General features: G+C 40.3%; 1 protein-coding gene across 5 annotated transcripts; it reads left to right on the plus strand.

Moving 5' to 3' along the window:
* Positions 1-2644: 2644 nt before the first annotated feature.
* Positions 2645-18742, plus strand: RAB9A (RAB9A, member RAS oncogene family). 5 transcript variants are annotated; one of them, XM_063084091.1, is made up of 7 exons: positions 2645-2816; positions 3668-3767; positions 7398-7495; positions 12866-12941; positions 14053-14142; positions 14780-14807; positions 17777-18742. In XM_063084091.1, the coding sequence occupies exon 7, from the start codon at positions 17808-17810 to the stop codon at positions 18411-18413; it is 606 nt and encodes a 201-aa protein (XP_062940161.1). In that variant the 5' UTR covers positions 2645-2816; positions 3668-3767; positions 7398-7495; positions 12866-12941; positions 14053-14142; positions 14780-14807; positions 17777-17807; the 3' UTR covers positions 18414-18742. The 5 variants fall into 5 exon arrangements, with proteins under 5 accessions (XP_062940161.1, XP_062940162.1, XP_062940160.1 ...); XM_063084092.1 differs by lacking the exon at positions 12866-12941; XM_063084090.1 differs by lacking the exon at positions 7398-7495.
* The last annotated feature ends 1331 nt before the right edge of the window (positions 18743-20073 follow it).

Below are 20073 nucleotides of genomic sequence, written 5' to 3' on the forward strand. Positions count from 1 at the left end.
CAAAAAGTTCTATATTAGTGCAAGAAACATGCTTAACTTAGTTTCCCAGCAAACTAGACAAGTGTGACATTGGTTTGAAATAATGAAAATGTACATGTTATAAAAATATGTAAATGTATGTAATACATTATTAAATATTTCAATATATATTGACGACATATATATTATTAAAAAATGTTTCCTCAACCAAATTGGAAATTTTCTTCCATGTACTATTTGGTAATGTTCTTTTTCATTTAACATTTTATGTTATCGATTTTCACTCTGACTTGACTTTAAAGCCAAATATAATAGATTTTGAGCTGATTTTGTACATATTTTATGCTTTTTCCCCTTCTAAGTGCAGCTGTCCAAAAAATCTATGCAATATTGAGAACAAATGTCTTATTTTGGCCAATGACTTGGGAAAAATATCACATTTCTGACTATTTAAATATGTCATTTAATGGTCAAATTGCCTACCATTGAGTTCTGTGTTTTTCCTTGTACATGAAAACTAGTCAATTCAATTATAATTGGTATTTATTGTACCCAAGTCTGGGGCTCACTTACTTGTAGCTTTTCATCAGAGATGCCAGAGGTGATTTCTTTCAGACTCCAGCTTGAAATGGGGTATTAACTCCCACTTCTCACAGTAATAAATCGAAGGAAAGGAATCATAATGTGTAGCAACCTTGACCTCTTTCTCTTGCATGACTGATGCAATGGTGTTTACAAAATATAAAGATGAAAATTCCAATTAGATGAAAGGAGTCAAAGTAGGTCAGTTCTTAAATGTTTTCATTAATAAACAAGTTTCTGGAGCAAGAGAGATAGAGACCATCTATCCAACTTGTGTCAGCTTGCCAACCACACACATCCAACAACAAAAATCCCCTAAACTTGTTATTCAGAGAAAAATCTTTCGACCCATCCCACTCTTGCACTGACATATAAATCAGGTAAAAAAGTGAACGATGGAAGAGACCAGAACATACTAGCATTCTTAAGTGTCAGTTGGCTTGTATCCAAGTAATAGTTATTTCAGAAAAAGTAACTTTTGGGGCTGACCAGTGAGCTCAGTTAATTAGAGTGTGATGCTGATAACACTAAGGTCCAGGTTTCAATCCCTGTACCGACCAGCCGCCCCAGGAAAAGTAACTTTCCTTATTCTTTCTTCAAGTACTGACTATAAGGTACACTCAAATATGTTCGAATGCCTCCTTACATTTTGAAACAGCCTAAGAATCACTTGTAGGACCTTCTTAGAACCCTTTTTTTTTTTTTTTTTGGAAAGCTCTTGGATTTCTTAAGGCTTACTTTAAGTCAAGATACAATAATTGCATAAGAGCACTTGTTACTAGCAGTTGCACAGATAAATTCCTATTCCATCATTCCTTGACTGTAGTTATAACATACGATTTTCAGGTGGCATTTTCTTAATGGTCCTGTGGATTGCTTGCTGCAATTTGGCCAATGTACATGACACTATATTTTTTTCTATTGGAAAATTAACTCCAATGTTTGTATACATCTTATTATGTGGTTTTAATTATGTGTTTTTTTGTTTGTTTGTTTGTTTTTTTGTCTTTTTCGTGACCGGCACTCAGCCAGTGAGTGCACTGGCCATTCCTATATAGGATCCGAACCCGCGGCGGGGGCGCTCCCAGCGCTGCACTCTCCCGAGTGCGCCACGGGCTCGGCCCTTTAATTATGTGTTTTAAAACAAGATAATATCTTTTCCTCCTCCCTATTTTCAACAGATTAGCATTTTATAAACATTTACTCATATTTCCTTGAGGACATATCCTGCACAGATAAAAAATAGATTTCTCTTAATATTTCTTTTTATAAGAAAAATTTATTTAAGCTCAAACTACACATCAATCTTTATTAAGTGTATTATTTTCACAAATATTCTAAAATGCCTTTTATACTTGTGAGAAACTCTCTCAAATCTACCTTTCTAGTGCTGAGTAAAAAGTCATTACCTGAAAGTGACTCCCCAAAAAGCCAGAGTTTTAAGTTATTGTAGGCCCCAAAATCATAAAAGTGAGATATTTTTCTTGGAAAAGAAACAAGCTAAGTCTATCCCATAAAATATATTGAGAGGTCACTAAGAGTCTGTCTAGCCTCCAGGGGCCTGTATCAGACGACTCGTGCACTACTCAGCTCCATATATAAAGGGAGGAACTAAGAGCTTCTCCAGTTCCACCTTTGGCTAGGACCGTCGTTAGAAATGACAGAGGCAGTATTTTAACAAGATTAAAGGAACATTTTAATATGTCATTAAAAAGATTCTTGTTATTCCACAATATCACAACTGTTTTCATTTTTCATATTTGCTTTCGTCCGTTTGCGCATTCATTTTTATCATTGCCATCACATCCTGTAATTGTGTTCATAAGATCTGTTTATTTCCACTTTCCCTAGCCTTTTTTTTAAAAAAGCTGTGATTTCGTGCTCGCCCTCGCTGGAAGGCAGGCTGGAGGACAGTGGGTGCAGCCGACACGAAGGACCCCGCGACTTAGCGAGTACCGTCAGTCAGGGAGTGTGTGACGGCGGGCCCCGCCTCCCTCGGCCCCGCCTTCCAGGGCTCCGCCCCCAGGCCCCGCCTTCCGCAGCCTGCTCCCAGGGTCTCGTAGCCGCCCCGCCCGATCCCCGCCCCGCCCCGTCGCCATGTTCCCTCCGTGCTGAGCCCTAGCAGCGGGAGCTGGAGCCGGGCCGCGCTGTCATCTTCGCCTCCCGTGCGCCAGGCCCCCGACCCTCCTTCTGTCCTCCCTGCACCCTGACAGGCCGGCCCGAAGCTCCCGGGGCGTCCTCCGTGTGTCCGCGAGGTGAGCGGGGCTCGGAACTCCCTCGGGGCCGGGTGGGGGCCGGGCTGAGGGGCGACCCGTGGGCATCGAGCGCGGCGTGGGCCTCGGGAGGCTGAGGCGCGGTGCGTTTGGGGCTGTCGTCTCCAGGAGAGGGGACGGCTTGATGTCCCCCTGCCTCCTACTGACTGACGCAGGAAGAAAGACGACTTCCCACACCCACTCGCCCACACCGGGCAGAGAGATCCATAAAACACCCCGGGTGGGAGATGCTAAAACCCAAACACTGGGGTACTGGGGGTCAGACACACACGCGGAGAAAGACACCCAGTCACCTGGGGACACACGTACACACCAGCCTTTACCCCAACCACTCGGGAGCACACACACCCCGAACCAAGCCCTACGCTCCAATGACTCATATAGGGAAAGCAAAGGCGCTCACACTGCTGGGTTTTGGCGACCCTGACATTGTCCCCAGCTGAGCGTTGGCTTCAAGTCTTGTGACTACTCCGGTGAGGCGTTTGGAATGTAAAATCCTAGGGGCTGCAGGAGGCGCTTTGGGGCGTTTTCTAGTTCAGACACTGGCTAAGGTTTCAGAATCGCGTTCCTTGCTTTCTTCCAACTCATGAAGTAAAAAGGCGAGAGGAGAATTTTAAGTGCTGACCAAATACTTGGTAGAGGTATTGTTTTTTGTTTTTTAAGTGATGACACATCCCGTGACCACAGTTTTTTGAGGAATAACTTTTCTGCTAGTTTCCAAATTGGCACGTGACCACAGTCTTTTCATAGGATTTCAGCTCCTAATAAAATCAGTGGGCAGAATTTGTTTGCATTTTTGGTTTTCATCTTTTTTTTTCGCTTTTATCTTTCAGTCTCTGGCACCACTGTAATGGAAAATCCCTACACTGCTTGTAATCTCAAAAGCTGTCCGGTGGAGCAAAACTAGAGAGGAAGGAAACCCAGAACTATCCAGTTAAGAACTTTTAAAAAGCCTTCATTTTTTGACTTTTTCTTGTTGAAGTTATCATTACAACTTATATAGAACTCTCAGTATCTTACTTAGATTCCCAAATCTAAAACAATGGTGTGACAGTCTGGTACCTTCAGTATTTTTGTGTGCATTGTAGTAAACTCCTCTTGCTTATAACTAAAAAGTTTCTGGTTTGTGACTTAATTATTTTGGAGACTTTTGTGATTTGGGGATATTTTTGGTTTATTATTTGGGAGGTTAGAATAGACAGACAAAAACTAAGTAGAACATAGTTCTTGACTCCAAGCTCGGTTCTTAGAGATTAGGGAGATATTTTAGTGCTGTTTCCTCTTTCCCCCCCTCTCACTTTTTGTTTCTTTCTCTCAGCTGCTTCTTCCATCTTGACAGTACTCTGGAGGCCTGAAGATAAATCCCTTTGGGTTCTAGAAATTAATTTTTTTTAACCTCCCCTCATTTCTTACCATTTATTGGGCACCCACACTGGCACTGAATGTTCTGTGCATGTAAATCCTGTACATACGTCATTTCATTTAATTCCTATAGCATTTCTGCTATAGTAGCTCCATTTTATAGATGAGGAATTTGCTGGGGCTAGGAAATGGGCCAGAGCAAGGATTCAAAGCAGGTCTCTGATTTTAGAGTAGTAGTTTTCAACTGGAGGTGGATTTTTGTCTCCACAGGGGACATTTGACAATGTCTGGAGGCGTTTGTGGTTCACATCTGGGGGCAGAGAGGTGCTGCTGGCATCTGGTCGGTAGAGACCAGGGATGCTACTAAACATCTGATAACCTGCAGGACAGCCCCCCCACAACAAAGAGTTTTGTGGCCCAAAATGTCACTGGTGTCACTTCAACAGCTTCTGTATTTCAAATGCAATGTTGTTTTCCTATTTAGGATACTTCATCATTTTAAGAGCTAGCAGGATAAAATTCTCTTGATTAAGAGGCATATTCATTTCATAGGTTAAGGAGTGAGCAAATAATTTCTGATAACAGAATCCATTTTTTTTTTTTGTTCTAAGGCAAAAATGGCAAAAGGAACTTGAGAGCTATTCAGATCTATCAAAGTGGACTTAGTGAGTTTAGTTTCTGTATTATTCCAATCGTCAGCAAACAATTTCTGAGCAGCCTGTGACACTGATAGAAAGGTGCTGGCGAGGCAGGCAGGAGGGACTCCTGACCTTCCTGAAGCTTACAGTCTAATCATAATCATAAGATTAGGTTCTGACATCGTCCCAGAATAGAATTTATTGCCTGGGATACTCAAGAACAGGATCCAGGTGTTCATTAAAAAACAAAACAGCTTTGCACCTAGCACAGAAGTATCTGTGTCGTAGCATTTACCGTGGGTAGGCTTAGATGAAATGGGAATGTTCTTTGTAGCTTTGTATGATTGACCACATGTGAATATGTAGAATCGAACTGAGGAGCCATTCTTGTTGAGCATAAAATTCTTCCTTAAATTTAACTCAGTAGACAATAGTTATGCATGCATTTTATCATTGAAATCAAGGACTAGATGATGAAATTTTTTAAAATGGCTTTTGCATAACTTTCTCATAGTTTTTAGCCTGTTTTCTCCATGCCTAAGACCACGTACTGCTTCATTCTGGTGGCAGATGTAAGTTCACTGTTAAGTGAACTTTGGGAATGATGGGTTGAGAGGGGGAATCAAAAAGTTGGATCTCTTTTTAGGCATCACTGTAAAAGTGTTATCACGTAGTCAACATGGCATTTTTTTTGTTGTAGCATTGGTTTTTTGACTCATATTAACACAGCATGTTCTTTGCTAGTGAATAGATTTCTCTCTCTTAAAAGGTGTTGTCTGCTAAGTGGGATGCTGAATCACACACCTAAAAGTGATTGCTAGCACATGGGGTCTAACAAAAAAGATGTGTTTTATTCTGGGAAGGGTTGAGAGGAATTGGTGCTGGGGAAGAGTCTTGCTCCATCATTAGTTGGCTTGCTAAGTTAGGTCACCACATTTCTTTCTTTGTGAAATGAGACAGTTGTACTTCATAATCTCTAGATTATATGACACCAAGGAGAGACAGCAAATTATGAGTTCGAAGTAGTTTTGCCCAGGCAATTTGTTGATTAAGCAGCAGGAGGAAATAAGCCAAGTGGAAGTGTGCGTGTTTGGGCAACGCGTCTAACTTGAAAGCTATCCAGATAATAAATGTTAGTCAAAACCAAGCATGAGAAATTAGGGCTCGTGACCAAGTAGGTCATCAACAGAGAACATTTATTAAGGATTGGGGGGGGGGGGTGAACTCACAAAATGCCTCAGGGGAGTTTGATGGAAAATTATGATGCAAGTGGAAGGTCAGGATACCTGAGGGAGGAGACCTGGAGCCACCTAGGTGTGTAGGTAGAGGGCATTGCTGAGGAGCCTGGGGGTGCCCGGGCTCGTTGGATAACCACCTGGAAGAGAAATCTCTGTTTCCCAACAGACTCTTGCATGACTCTTGTGAAGTTGTGCTCTGGGTATTTCCACATTCTGGATTTTTCCATTACTTTCTGTTAATATTTGACCATGGTGAGTTCAGGCTTTAGAATGCTGGTGCTTATCTTGAACATAGAGAGGACAACTAGATGTAAATGCATGTAAATAAGGTAACAGCTAGATCCGTATGGGGTGCAGAGAGATGGTGTGTGTATTTTGGAAAAAATATAGAAGTGAGGCAGGCAGTTCAGGCTTCATATTCTGCCTTCACAGGGCCCAGCTCATTGCAATCACTGGGAATCGTCAGGAATCTATGGACAGACTCCACTTTTGTCTTAGGCTTACAAATGTATGCCCCTGACTGACAGGGAATGGAGAAACAGTATAGAATAACTGGATACATTCGTCCCATTGCCACATTTATCCAAATGTGAAGGATAGTGAAACAGTATAGAGGAGCAGAAGTAACTATTTTAATTCCAAGTTCTTGCAAATTGGATTAGGTTTTGGGGGTACAGAAGCTGTTGTAATTTCCAGAAGGTTAGTTCCCATAGAGTGGCTATGATATCAGTGTTAGAGAAGCCTGAAAAAATCCTTACAGACTTCTGTTTTGAGAACTTGCTATGCAGAACCCTAACAGATAGGAGCGTTTTGATGTTTCTAACAGGTTCAAAGAAGCTAGAAATCACTGGGTTATTGTATATATAGCTAAGTGACTGCTCTCATCTGTGCAGTTTCATGCTTGTGTATTTGATTAGATGAATATACCTAAAAGTACAAGTCCATACATCATGTAGTTGGGAGTCAGAACAGAACTGCTTGAGGACCACACTTTGGTGAATGCAGAGTGGTCTCTGGAACGAGTTTCAGTATTCTTAAATAAGATTTTAAAAATAGCTGTTTTTGAGCAAACAGCTGCCACCCTCATAATCCACGTTAATTTTTGTGAATTTGCCGTGATGCTTTGGGATACTTCAGCACACAATTTGGGAACCATGGGATGTTTTCAGCTCTAGTTTATGGACTGCAAGATTTAGTTGTGAGGAGATAAGGCATCAAAGTCAGTTTTTAACTCTCTGCCCCCCTTCCAGTATCGGTAAGATTTTCCCTTGGGCCTCCTTTCCTTCCTCTTTCCTTCCCATTTTCTGCTGCATACACTTCTTTAGGAAGTAGACCTGCTGGGGTGACAAAAGGAGGTGGAGACCCCTGAAGCTTTCAGCCCCTGCCTGTCTCAAGAAGTGTCCACATGCTATTGAGTTCTGTGGTGAGTCCTCGTTGGCTTGCTTCTCCCCGCATTAGGTGTCGTCTCTTCATTCTGTCACTACTGGACTACTTGCTTTCCATCTTCTAAATTGCGTTGCTCTCTTGCATCTACCTTTGTTTCTTCTTGGTGTCCTGTTTGGGTTTGTACCTTTTTTTAGTCTTTTTCTGTCATTTGGTGGCAGTAAAGGTAACACATGTTTGACCTGCCCTGTTTAATTAGACTTGGGGAAGTTATTTAATCTTTACGAATGTCCATTTATCAATGTATAAAACATGGGTGATAGTGTCCAACTTGCAGGTGATTTTAAGGTGATATATGTCAGGTACCTGGTAGATATTCAATAAATAGTGACTGCTAATGTTACTACAGCCATAGCATTTATCATCATGTAAACAAGACAATGGCAATAGGTAGGGAGGGAAGTGGACACATTTCGTGTGTGGATGGATGAAGTAAGACAGAAGAAGAAAGATTTTGGAAATGGGGAAAATAATTAGCTTGGTTTTAGATATGTTGTATTTGAACTACTGTCAGGGTACCAGATGAACATATTATAAGAGGGGTTGGAAATTCTTGCCTGGCCCCAGGGTTTGAGAGGGTGGAGGTGGACTTTAGGAACCACTGGTTTTTATAGCCCAAGAAGATAGTGTTTGGGAAGAGCTAAGAGCCTCAATCTTGCAAAATACCTTTATTAAGAGCTTGTTAGGAAAGGCAGCAGTCTAGATTGAAGAAAGCTGAAGGGGCGAGAGGGAGAGAAAGCAAAACCTATTGTTAGAGCAGTTTTATAGATGAGTGAGTAGGAATCATTTTCAGGAGGGTCACTGCCAGGCTATTTAGACCTGATAGAGGCACTAATGGGGGGCAAGTCCTGGCTAGGACTTGAAGGTCCCATCTATGCTTCTAGCTAGATGTGTGATACTGCACAAGATACTATCCCAGTTGGGCCTCCGTTGCCTTATTATTATTATTTGTTTTGAAGACTTGAGTACCCTTCTGAGATTTTATGTCAGATACAGCCTGACAGATGGCTATACCTGAAAGAATTCACCATCTACTATCTGGGCCTCACGTGGAGATACTGGTCAAACTTGAGGGTGTTTTCTAGAAATGTACACAGTGAAGTCCAATGAGAAGCACTTTTCTCTTTATTCACTCTAGGGCTGCTTGTGTCTTAGGGCATTCAGATGAGGCCTGAGGAGAAGACATTGGATCGGCCATTAGGAGGTTTCTGGTGACTTTTGCTGACACTCAGGGGACTGGAGGGACTGGAGCCCATGTGTCATATAAGCTGAGTGGAGGGTTAATCAGGCATGGAGGCAGGTGGGGACATGGGTAAAGACAGGGAGAGTAAGTCTGGGCTTGGAAAGCTTTTTGTGAGAAAAGGCAGTTTCAGCACCTCAGTAGGGACAAACTGGGGCATCGTGGATGAAGAAGTGACAGTTACATCAGATAAACTGAACTTTATAAAGAGCTACCTGCAGCACTCTTATGTTTCTTCTCATTTTGAGCTGGTGACAACTTTCCAGGGAGCCTCTAATCTAGTTGAGTCCTATATGCCAGACATATAACTGCCCTCTTTAAATACATCTTGGGAAATTCTCAGTCCTTTTACTTAACTCCTCTGACAGTCAAGTTCTACTTTGCCGTGCCCTGCGCCTTGTGGACAGCATTTGTATACAGTTCTGCCTCCTCCCCTTTTCTGCTCTAAATTAAAGACACCTGGTTTCTTATTTAACTTAAAGGCGTGAGAACCAGTGTTTCTTTAATGGATCACAAAACATCACAGAGCTTATTTGGTTTGGCTTTTGCTGCTTTAATATATTTTTCTAACATACATATTCAAATATTCAAATTAATTCCTTTCATAGTTTTTCTTCCTGAAATAACTAGCCACATTCTTATCTTGTGACTTTTGTCCATTTCTTTGCATTTTAATTCTGTCCGCCAAAGTGTAACCTTAAATTATCCCTCTTTATTGTCAGGAAGCATTTTAAGTGCCTTTTACAGGTAAGTGCCTTATTACAGGTAGATTTATGCTTGGTCCTTAAATGTTTCGTTAAAAATTAAACTAAACAAAACAAAGGCCAAAACATTATCCTCGTTTCCCAGGATTAGCAATTTCCCATGAATAAGGCTGTTCACTGAACTATCACAGTTTATGGTCAAAGTGTAATATTAATAAAATCGCGTGGATGACAGAGAGAAAGAGGGTGTTATGAGCTACACAAATGGACCACAAATAACATGCTAATGATGCAGACGTGTATTCATCATTTCTTGGGGTCCAAACTCTTTTAAGAATCTGATGAAACCTATTTTACTCTTTCCAGAAAAAAGCTCAAGCACACGAGCTTCCATCCAAACACTCATCCTTATTTCACATGTGATTCTAGGGGGTGCATTTCCCCCTGAAACTTGTTCATTAAATAACCACACTCTAGGCCTGTACTGTCCAATACAGTAGCCACTAGCCTCATGTAGCAATTTAAATTTAAACTAATTAAAATTAAGTAAAGCGAAAAACTGAGTTCCTCAGTTGGACCGGCCACATTTCAAGTGCTCAGTAGCCACATGTGGTAGTGGCTACTGTGTTGGACAGTGCAAATATAGAACATTCCATCAATGCAGAAACTGCTGGATCCTGCTGCTCTACACTATCATGATGGTTTAAGATTTAGTTCCTTAACTAAATCGTTTCTTGTCCTCCTGACTTCCTCCCTTCCCACTCCCCCCACCACTGTTAGTGATTAGTTAGCATACCTAACTACAGAGGTGCCTGTTTTAAGAAAAATTGTTAACATATATTTCTTAAAAGTTAAATTAGATGATTCATCTTCAAAAAAGTGTACTTATTGAAATGAGTTCTTTAAATAGGGTAGATGCTCTGATATAGTGACATAGGGATAGTGTGGTTTGATTTACACAGTTTTTTCCCTTCTCCAGCTTCCTCTGTCCATGAGGTAATGCTCAGTGATTGACTAGATATGACTAGATAATTTATTTCATCTCTCTCTCCTCTCCCCTCTCCTCCCCTCTCTCATACCCTCTCTCCCCTCTCCTCTCTCCTCTCCTCTCCCCTCTCCCCTCTCTCCTTGATGTAGAACTAGCACCCATTACACTTAATGACTTTCCTTGACTTGTTCTTACATTTTAGCAGTATAACCAGGAAGTCTTTAGAAACAAACTGGAACCAATTAGGCTAAGTAAGACACACTTAAGATATAAGGAAATAAATACAGCTCAAGTGAAAATAGAAATAATTTCATTCAAGATTATCCATGTTTTTGTTTCCCTGGATAATTTCTTTGAACCTCAGTTTCTCAGGCTGTGAAATGAATGGAATGATAAGTGGTATGCTTCTAACTAGGACATTTGGGGTCATTGCAAGAGGAACTTGTGAATTTGACCAAAAGATCTGTTCCTAAATTTAAACCAAGAGTGATAAATTCAATTTAAGTTTTTGGAAGTAAGAGTTAGTCAAGGGGTTACAGAGTATATATTTCAAAATCTGAAGTTTTTGAAGCCTGTTCTCCCTTTGGCAGCTTTTTAGAGGAATGTAGTAGTCTTTCAACGTTTGCCAGCTCCCTGTTGCGGTCAATCAATAGTACTTGTTTTAAAGTGGTTTTCTCATTAGAATGGCAAATAAGAATCAATTTTTTTGTTCTGTCCCACACATTTTAATAGACCTCAAAAATAGAATGGGGGAAGAACTGATAAACAATTGTAAGTACAGGAAGTACAAATAGAGTAATAATAGAATAATAAGAATAAAGGAGGAAGTAATTTACTCTTTGTTCTCAATTTAGCATTTATTTACATTTCACCATATGTAGAGCGTTGCACAAGATGTGGCAGACCAAAAAGGGGACAAATGAATGGATGGCATGAGGTGCTGCATGTCTTTGCCGGGGAGTTGACACTGTGACTGATGGTGATAGAGCATAAGCAAATGAGAGCTGTCGTAGAGGTGGAGGTGCTGATGAGAGGGAGGAAAAGAGAAAGATTGGGTTGTGGGGCAGTTGTACCAGGCAGGCTTTTTATAATATAGCTGTTGAGGTAGGCCTGCCAGGCCAAGGTGACAGCCTGAGCAAAGGTGTGGACAGAAAATGCCAGTGATAAGTTTGGGTATGGTGAGTTGTAGGGATATGGTTGGGACAGGCTTGTCAGTGATGTTAGTGAATGCCATGCTCAAAGTCCTATATGATAAAAATAATGAAGACATAAATGGGTTTAGCTGTCTGTAAGAATGGAGGCAATTAGATCCGTGACCAGTTAAAAAAAAGTCTAACTTTAATCCATACAAATATTCATATTAGAGATTTATATTCTTGATGTTTGAGTCTTGATGCTTTATATTCTCTCCCTTGGTTTGTTTTAGCGTGTGGCTTTAGAAGCCAGCAAGGGGTTGGAGAAGGCCAGGGAAAGGGTACCACTAATAAATTATCCATCAGCAATTGATAGTGCAAAAGTACACAATTGAAAAGTTGAGAAAATAGTGTTATAAGAAGGAGAGCATTGATACAAAATATTCTTCTCTTGCCTTTTGAGTTTTGAAGTATCTGCTGAAAACATGGTTCATTTTCTGTCCTGCCAGTGACCTGCTTATCCAACTTCCCACTCACATTACTGTATCATATAAGGCATATGTTGGTGCCAGCAAGTGAGATTGTAATCCTAAAGTAGTATCTATTGTAGGTGCAACTGATTTATTTAAAGGGATGCTGCTGAAGGGACAGGGAGACCATTTGCAGCTCTAGTTGTGTAAATCCTTCATCCTCCCCTCACCTGCAACCTGTTCTCCCATTGCAGCCAGTTACCTTTCTGGACTTCAAATCTGATCGGGTTGGCCACTGCTAACACTGTTTCAGTGGCTCCCCGTCATTTCTAGGGTACAGGCAGAAATCCTTCTCATGGCTTCTAAGGCCCTGTCTGCTCCAGGGCCTCACTCTCTAGTCCCATTTCCCTAGAACACTCCTTGCTCTCTGGCCTCGAGGTGCTTGGGCCTACCTTGGGTTCTCCCAGTCCATTGCGGGGCCTTGGCAGGGTTGGTCCCACTTCCTGGTTCTGGCTCCCTCCTCTCTTCTCATAGTTTTCTCTTCCTCCTGCTGAGCTTAGCCTGTGGTCAAACACACTTCCCCTGGGTCAAATCTCCCTCTGGTGGAGTCAGACTTTGGTGAGGGCTGCATTTTGAGGACAGCATGGGGCTAAAATGATCATTGAGACACAGCTTTGGAATGGACCACACTGGAAACTGATGTACAGTCTCTCATTAACACAGTGTAACACAGCCCAGTTTCCCTCCAGTGTTGGAAGTCACCACTTTTTCCTTAACTGCAGCTTGGCAGGTGAAGTAATTGGCTTGTGTTACAGGATCACGTATGCAGTCTGGGTCTGATTGAGGGAGCCCAGGTTTACACGTTGTGCCTCTCACTTACTGAGGAAAATGGTGAGCAGAATCCCCTGAACTGTTTTAAGTTTTTTGCTGAATGTGAATAGTTCTACCTCTCATTTTGAAGGACTTGCCATAGTTGTGACTTAAATGGGTTTGTGTGTAGATGTCACCTTTACCCAACTACAGACTCCTCAAGGCAGGGACTGTGTGTGTGTGTGGTTTGCATTCTCAGTGTCTGGCACATAGTAGGCACTCACTAAATGCTTGTTGAAAAACTGCTCTCTCACATGTTCTAAGGAACACTAGGCTTCTATGGGGAAGCAAACATTTGACTCACATTTTATTTAAAACATGTTTTAAACTTCTTAAACTCTAATAAAACATAGGCACTCTCAATTGTGCTTTGTACTACAGGTCAACAAATAGGATATACTAGTTCTGTCAGATTAACTTGTTCTTTTGGAGATTTGGAAATAAAGCAAGCAGTTGAAAGACTCTTACCATTTGCAACTGCTTATTTTCATTATACCTGCAACATCAATAATAGAACCCTCAGAAACAAGTGCAGAGGCGGTTGAGATTGACATAGCTGTTGGGTTAAGTGCCTGGGCTTTAGCTGAGCCTAAAGTTCATATCTTACTCCTCCACCTTTTGTTAGTAGTGTGACCTTTCTGAGTCAGTATCCTTATCTGTAATATGGGGAAAATAAGAGACTTGTGAGGAGTAAACACAGTGTCACAGAGTAAATGGCATACAGGGCTCAGTCAGCGTTAGCTGCTATTGTTATTGTTTTATCCTTAACCACAAAATGTCAGGATTTTGAAGAGACTCTTTCATTGTTTGAATTTATAAGGTAAGGACTACTATATGTAAGCCCCACAGAAATGCCCGTTTCTTTTAAAAAAGCGGGGAGGGAGGGGGGCTTGGAACCATTGGTTTAGACTGAGAGGCTAGTACTTTAGCACAGTTTCCCATAGTCATCACTGGGAAACCTTCAAATTGGATTTGATCTCTAGGACTTGAATCCCTTAGCTTCTTAATGTAGGCCTGCATAATGCTCTGATTTGTTCTGCCTATAACTTATTGATGTTTGACACAAGAAATAGCCATAAAAAGAACCTGTCTGTAAAACTGCCAGTAAAGACTTCATGTATTCATTCCATAGAAACTTCCTGAACTCCTATAACGAGACTGGCACTGTGACGAAACGCTTTTCTACTGGCGTCTGAGTGAATCTTCTCAACAACCCTAGGAGGTAGGTACTGTTGTCACAGTTGTTCCCATGAGGCTTCCGAATGTTAAGTAGCTCACCCATAGGGCTGCATTCGTGGCCTTAGGTACCAGGAACCAGTTCTCCTTTCCGACGGTGTGCTTTTATTTGCTCAAAAGCCATTTGCCTTGGCTGCCCAGAAGCTTCATGACACTATGCTACCTTAGCCTTAGCCTAGCTTTTCTTGTGTCACATTGGTGCCCCTCCCTCACATGGCCCTTCTCTGTTTTCCTCTATTGTGTTATCTTAATTTTATTCTGTAGAATATGACTTATTCTAAGCCACCCAAAATTGGGGCAAGTTTTGAAGAATGAATGAAATATTATACATTTCATCTTAATATAAATTTATAGCTGTCTCTGAGTGTGAAACAGAAAAGAAGGGTGGGCAGGTGAAAAACTTTTTGAAAAAATAATGATTAAAGTATTATTTGATTGTAAGACTTTTGCGGGGGGTGCTGAGAAAGGTCATAGACAGCATTCAGGTGTGGTTTTCCTTTTAAGTTAAGAATCTGGCTGCTATAGAAGTCACATCTTTCACATTTTAATTCTTGTTTTTACTCTTAAAATTATGAAAACAAATGTACATTGCTAAGGAGTTTTCTAATTTTTTTTCTTTGCAGATAATGATGCTTGAGCTGAAAAATTAAGGTAAGATTTTTGACCTTTGTAATATTCTTCTCATTCCGATTTCTTTATTTATAGAATTTAGCCAATTACTAATGTTTTAAGCTTGGTGAAGATTATTCTCTTTTAGATGATCATTCCAAACTGTGGATTATAAGAGACTTTACATTACAGTTTTAGGTAAATTTTGAAAATAACAGTAGGATACCACTTTATTATGAAAAAAGACAAGAACTGTCCAAGTGTCCTGATAAAATTATAACTTACAAATCTCAAGGAATTCCTTAATTTGGAGATGTGTGCAACCACTATTCTGGGTTGGGTTTGTTGGATTGCATGATCTGGCTTATAATTTGATTTAAAGATTCTAAAACTTCAGTGCTGTCACTATTTCAGTAAGTAGAGACTTACTGAAATACTGGAATTATGTGCCTCTGTTAAACCCTTATAACACAACTTGGAACTTTTTGGTTTACATATCTTAAAAATTGTGTGAAAAGAGCAATGTGGAGTGTGGTTGCTGGGGAAGAAAAGGTTTCTGGTGGGGGTGATGCCCATGGTGAGCAGTTCTAAATACACGATATTGGTTGGTTGGGGGGTGGGAGTGGGGGTATTCCCAGCAGAGGGAGCAGCCTATGCCAGGGCAAAGGCAAGAGAGTGTACCGTGAGCTGAGCAGGTGCAAGTGAATTCCAATTCCATGTGACAGTGCATTTCAGAATGACTGAAGCAGAGAATGTGAAAGGGGAGGCGGCCAGAGGGAGGCTGGCCAGGCGTCTGACCTTAGAAGTTGGCCTTAGTCCTGAATCTCTGGAGAACGGAACCATTGAGGAATTTAAAGTATTTTATGGAGGGGGCATTAGACAGATGCTTTCCCTGTGTCAAAATAGTTGGTTTGCTTTTTTGGTTTGTTAACCTTTTTCCTTTAAGTTGAAGTTGGTTAAGCAAGATTCCAAAAAATTAAACAAAGCAACCAATTTAATGCATTATTAACCTATGTAATGAAATTGAGGAGCTTGAGGTTGTTTGTTTCCTCTCTAACATTAATTTAGTCTGGGCATTGAGCAAAATGATACATTTGAAATCCAAAAAGTTTCCCAAGAGGTATGCATCTTAGTTGCCTCACACTTTTGTTGGACAGTTTAAAGTGTATTAATTACAGTAGTAATTGCTGGAGTAGTAATTTGAAAGAACCAGTAAGAGGGACTAAGGTATGTTGCATTGTTTTTTAATCATATTTTCCCATTCACTTGATTTCTCATTATACGAGCTGCTATGGGTTTTTACCAGAATAGTAGAGCATGTAGTTAAAAATGCAGAATTCTTCTTTATTTGTTTATTTATTTACTTTATTTTTTTGTAGCTGGCAGGTACAGGGATCTGAACCCTTGACCTTGGTGTTATAACACCATGCTCTAACCAACCGAGTTAATCAGTCAGCCCAGAAATGCAGAATTCTTACCTGTTAGTATTCAATTACATTATACTGGGTCACATTTGCATATGACCAGGAGACAGGCAGATAATGTTCACTGCAGTGATTTTGCAAATTCATCATAGTCAGTATAACAATTATAGTTTATGTCTCTATTACTTTCCCATCGTGGGATTCACAGTATCTACTTTCATGATAAGGTTGATGACCATTTTTGCTTTAGAGCTGTGCTGTCCAATACAGCTGCTGGCTCCTTAAATGTGGCTATTTAAATTAGTTAAAATTAAATAAAATTTAAAATTCAGTTCCTCACTCCCATCAGCCATATTGGACATTTCCATCATTGTATAAAATTCTGTTGGACAGTGCTGCTTTAAATCTTCCTATGTAAAGTTTAATGTACTTAAAAGCCACTTAATACTGAAGTATTTATAGATTAAATGATGATTTGATTCAAAATAACTGGGCAGAACTGAGAGTGGGAGGTTATGGAGGAAATAGGATTTGCCATAGTTGCCAATTGGTGAAGCTGGGTTTAGGGTTCGAGGGAGTCCATTATAGTCTCATTATTCAGAAATTTTGTGTATGTTTGAAATTTTCCATAATAAAAAAATTAAAACAGAAATATTAAATAGAACAGTGCTCCCACCAGCATTTATAAGTAGCCATCTGTCAATAATCATCTTAAATCTCAGGCTCCACTGGCTGGCTCCTGTAGTGTAGGAAAGTTTTTAATCCTGCCCCAGGGCTTCTCCTAAAGGGTATGTATAGTATCATGTTGTCATTTAATTTCTTTTCACCTCAGAACACACAAGTAAAGGCACAGGGTCATATTTGCTAAAAGCTGGAGCTGTCCAAATGAGTCTTGGGTAGAATATGCTAGATTATGATATATTAAAAATCCATTGCTGCTGAGATTAATTTTAGCAAACTCAAAATAGTGTATCTAATGGGAATAAATAAAGTTCATGTACTCAGTGGTTAGCTGCTTATTTCACAGCTAGATCAGTCAGCTTCTGTCTGGCTTTCCTGGTTAACAGCACCTATGTGTGAAGGGGCGGGGGGGGTGGGGGGTGGGAAGCAGGAGTAGTAGAGAAAATCCCTGGCACGAGGAAAGCCATCAGTGAACACCATCACTATGCACTGAAGGGCTGTGCGAAATTGTTCAAGAAACTTGCGGACTTTGGTTTCTAACCGCATCTTTAACAAATGGTGGCGGAGCTTATTGTGAGCAGAGAGGGGCTTATCATAGAGTGAGGGTTCAGAGCAAGCTCTTTGGGGTCAGACTTGGGCTTGAGTGCCAACTTCACAGTGAATTATGACCTAAGAAATGGGAAGAGTGAGCCCTTACCAGCTGTTTTAGGGAATAATGAGTGGTAGGATAGTGGCTGTCCTGTGGTTAAGTGTTCAGTAAATGACAACACTTGTTATTAGTTATTCCCTTTGCAAAAATGAATTGGGGCCATATGTTTTATTTCACTTAAATGATGATATTCATAGAATCACATAGAGGAATGTACAGGTATAAAGAAATGTAATGGTACCTTTTTTATTTTACAGGTTTCTGAAGTCAAAGCTCACAAGATTAAAAATGGCAGGAAAATCATCACTTTTTAAAGTAATTCTCCTTGGAGATGGTGGAGTTGGGAAGAGTTCTCTTATGAACAGATACGTAACTAATAAGTTTGATACCCAGCTCTTCCATACAATAGGTGTAGAATTTTTAAATAAAGATTTGGAGGTGGATGGACATTTTGTTACCATGCAAATTTGGGACACAGCTGGTCAAGAGCGATTCCGAAGCCTCAGGACACCATTTTACAGAGGTTCTGACTGTTGCCTGCTTACTTTTAGTGTTGATGATTCACAAAGCTTCCAGAACTTGAGTAACTGGAAGAAAGAATTCATATATTATGCAGATGTGAAAGAGCCCGAAAGCTTTCCTTTTGTAATTTTGGGTAACAAGATTGACATAAGCGAACGGCAAGTGTCTGCAGAAGAAGCCCAAGCCTGGTGCAGGGACAACGGCGACCATCCTTACTTTGAAACAAGTGCAAAAGATGCCACAAATGTCGCAGCAGCCTTTGAGGAAGCAGTTCGAAGAATTCTTGCTACTGAGGATAGGTCAGATCACTTGATTCATACAGACACGGTCAATCTTCACCGAAAGCCCAAGCCTAGCTCATCTTGCTGTTGATTGTTAAAGAGATTCTCATAGCATTCTAATCAATTCACACATATACACAAAGTAAACCCGAGGGTGGGTGGATAAGAGAATTAGCGTTGAAGCAGTGTATCATCTACTAATAAAATTAAACTATATTGTTGCTTCATTAGTTGGTGGGAGAAGGGACACATCCACTCACAGAGGAATCATTATTTACTCAGTAATGGCACCTTACATTTACAAATTGTAACGGCTGTCTAATAACGTTTCTTTAAATATGTAAGTTACACAGCTAATAAATGAGACAAACAAGACTTTAATCATAATTAAAACAAAAAACTTGACTATTCTAGAAGGTATACTTGGATTGATTTTTTCCTGGGAAAATGGAGAACTACTTTTTATATGTGTATATTTTTATGTAATTAGCATTCTATTCTTGATTCAGGGAAAAAATTTCCTAAAGCAATAATGTTAGATATTAAAGATTAAAATCTAATGCATCTAGAATACATTGTTATTTGATTTACTTCTTCACATTCTCTTCAAAATGATTTAACTATTCCTATTTTCATTCTTCATATAATTAGAATTGATCTCACTAGTAATGACCTGTCATTTGTGTACCACACATCCATTCCCCACTCCCACCTCCCCAACACAGAAGCTAACTCTCTCTCTCTTCAAGGAAATACTGAGAAGGATTGTACTTTGTAAGATGGTAAATGAAGACATCTTTATTTAATCAGGTCGTTATTTAGTGTCTTCTATATTACTGAAACTTCAGTGATTTGCTCTCAACATTTTTTGTTCTAAAAAGAGGACTTGCTTCAGTGACCAGACTTGATAAAGCAAATTGTGGTCTCTCACAGGTCAAGTTCATATGCTGTGCCATTGACAACGATCTGATCCTACAGAGGCAAACCAAAGCCTAGACTGCAGTTAGTGTGGACAGAGCCCCCTTGACTGTGGCATGGTGGGGTTTTCAAAGGACATTTGGGGTTAGGGGGAGCTTGTTGTCATTCAGGGAGGGCAGATTTTGAACAACTAGATTGATACATTTATCTCCCTGGCCCCACCCATTGGGAACCACTGAAAAAACTTACTACAGTCAGCTAAGCTTTAGAAAGTCTTATTTCCTAACATAAGGGACAATTTTGCCATACAGGAACATTTTAGCCATACAGGAACATTTTAAATTTGGGGCAGGGACTTAGTTTTTTTTTTTGTTTAGTAATTTTTATTATGAATATTCATGAAATACAAAGCTAATTGTCACCCCTTGTGCCCATGAGGGCCAGATTCATACTGTCAGCATACCCATTACCAGAAATTGCATTTGTACCCTGTGTCCCCCACCCAATTATCCCCAACCTCCCTCCCCCTCCTCCTTCTCCCCCACTCCACTTTGTAGCCCAAGGAATGTTCTCTCCTTCTGCAAGACCAATGCACTACTGCGGTCTGTCTGTCCTTGCTTCTTCTCTTAGCTCCCACATATGAGTGAGCACATGTGATATTCATCCCTCTGTGCTTTGCTTATTTCACTCAACATAAGTTTCTCCAGGTTCATCTATGTTGTTCCAAATGGGAGTATTTCATTTTTATGGCATAGTAGTATTCCATGGTGTGTATATACCACAGTTTCCTTATCCAGTCATCCATCGATGGACATTTAGGTTGGTTCCATATC

Source organism: Cynocephalus volans, chromosome X, assembly GCF_027409185.1.
Source record: "Cynocephalus volans isolate mCynVol1 chromosome X, mCynVol1.pri, whole genome shotgun sequence".
In the NCBI taxonomy this organism is placed as follows: Eukaryota; Metazoa; Chordata; class Mammalia; order Dermoptera; family Cynocephalidae; genus Cynocephalus; species Cynocephalus volans.

What these genes read in the sequence shown, in the direction of transcription:
- RAB9A (XM_063084091.1), top strand. Translation starts at nt 17,808, where the DNA reads ATGGCAGGAAAATCATCACTTTTTAAAGTAATTCTCCTTGGAGATGGT.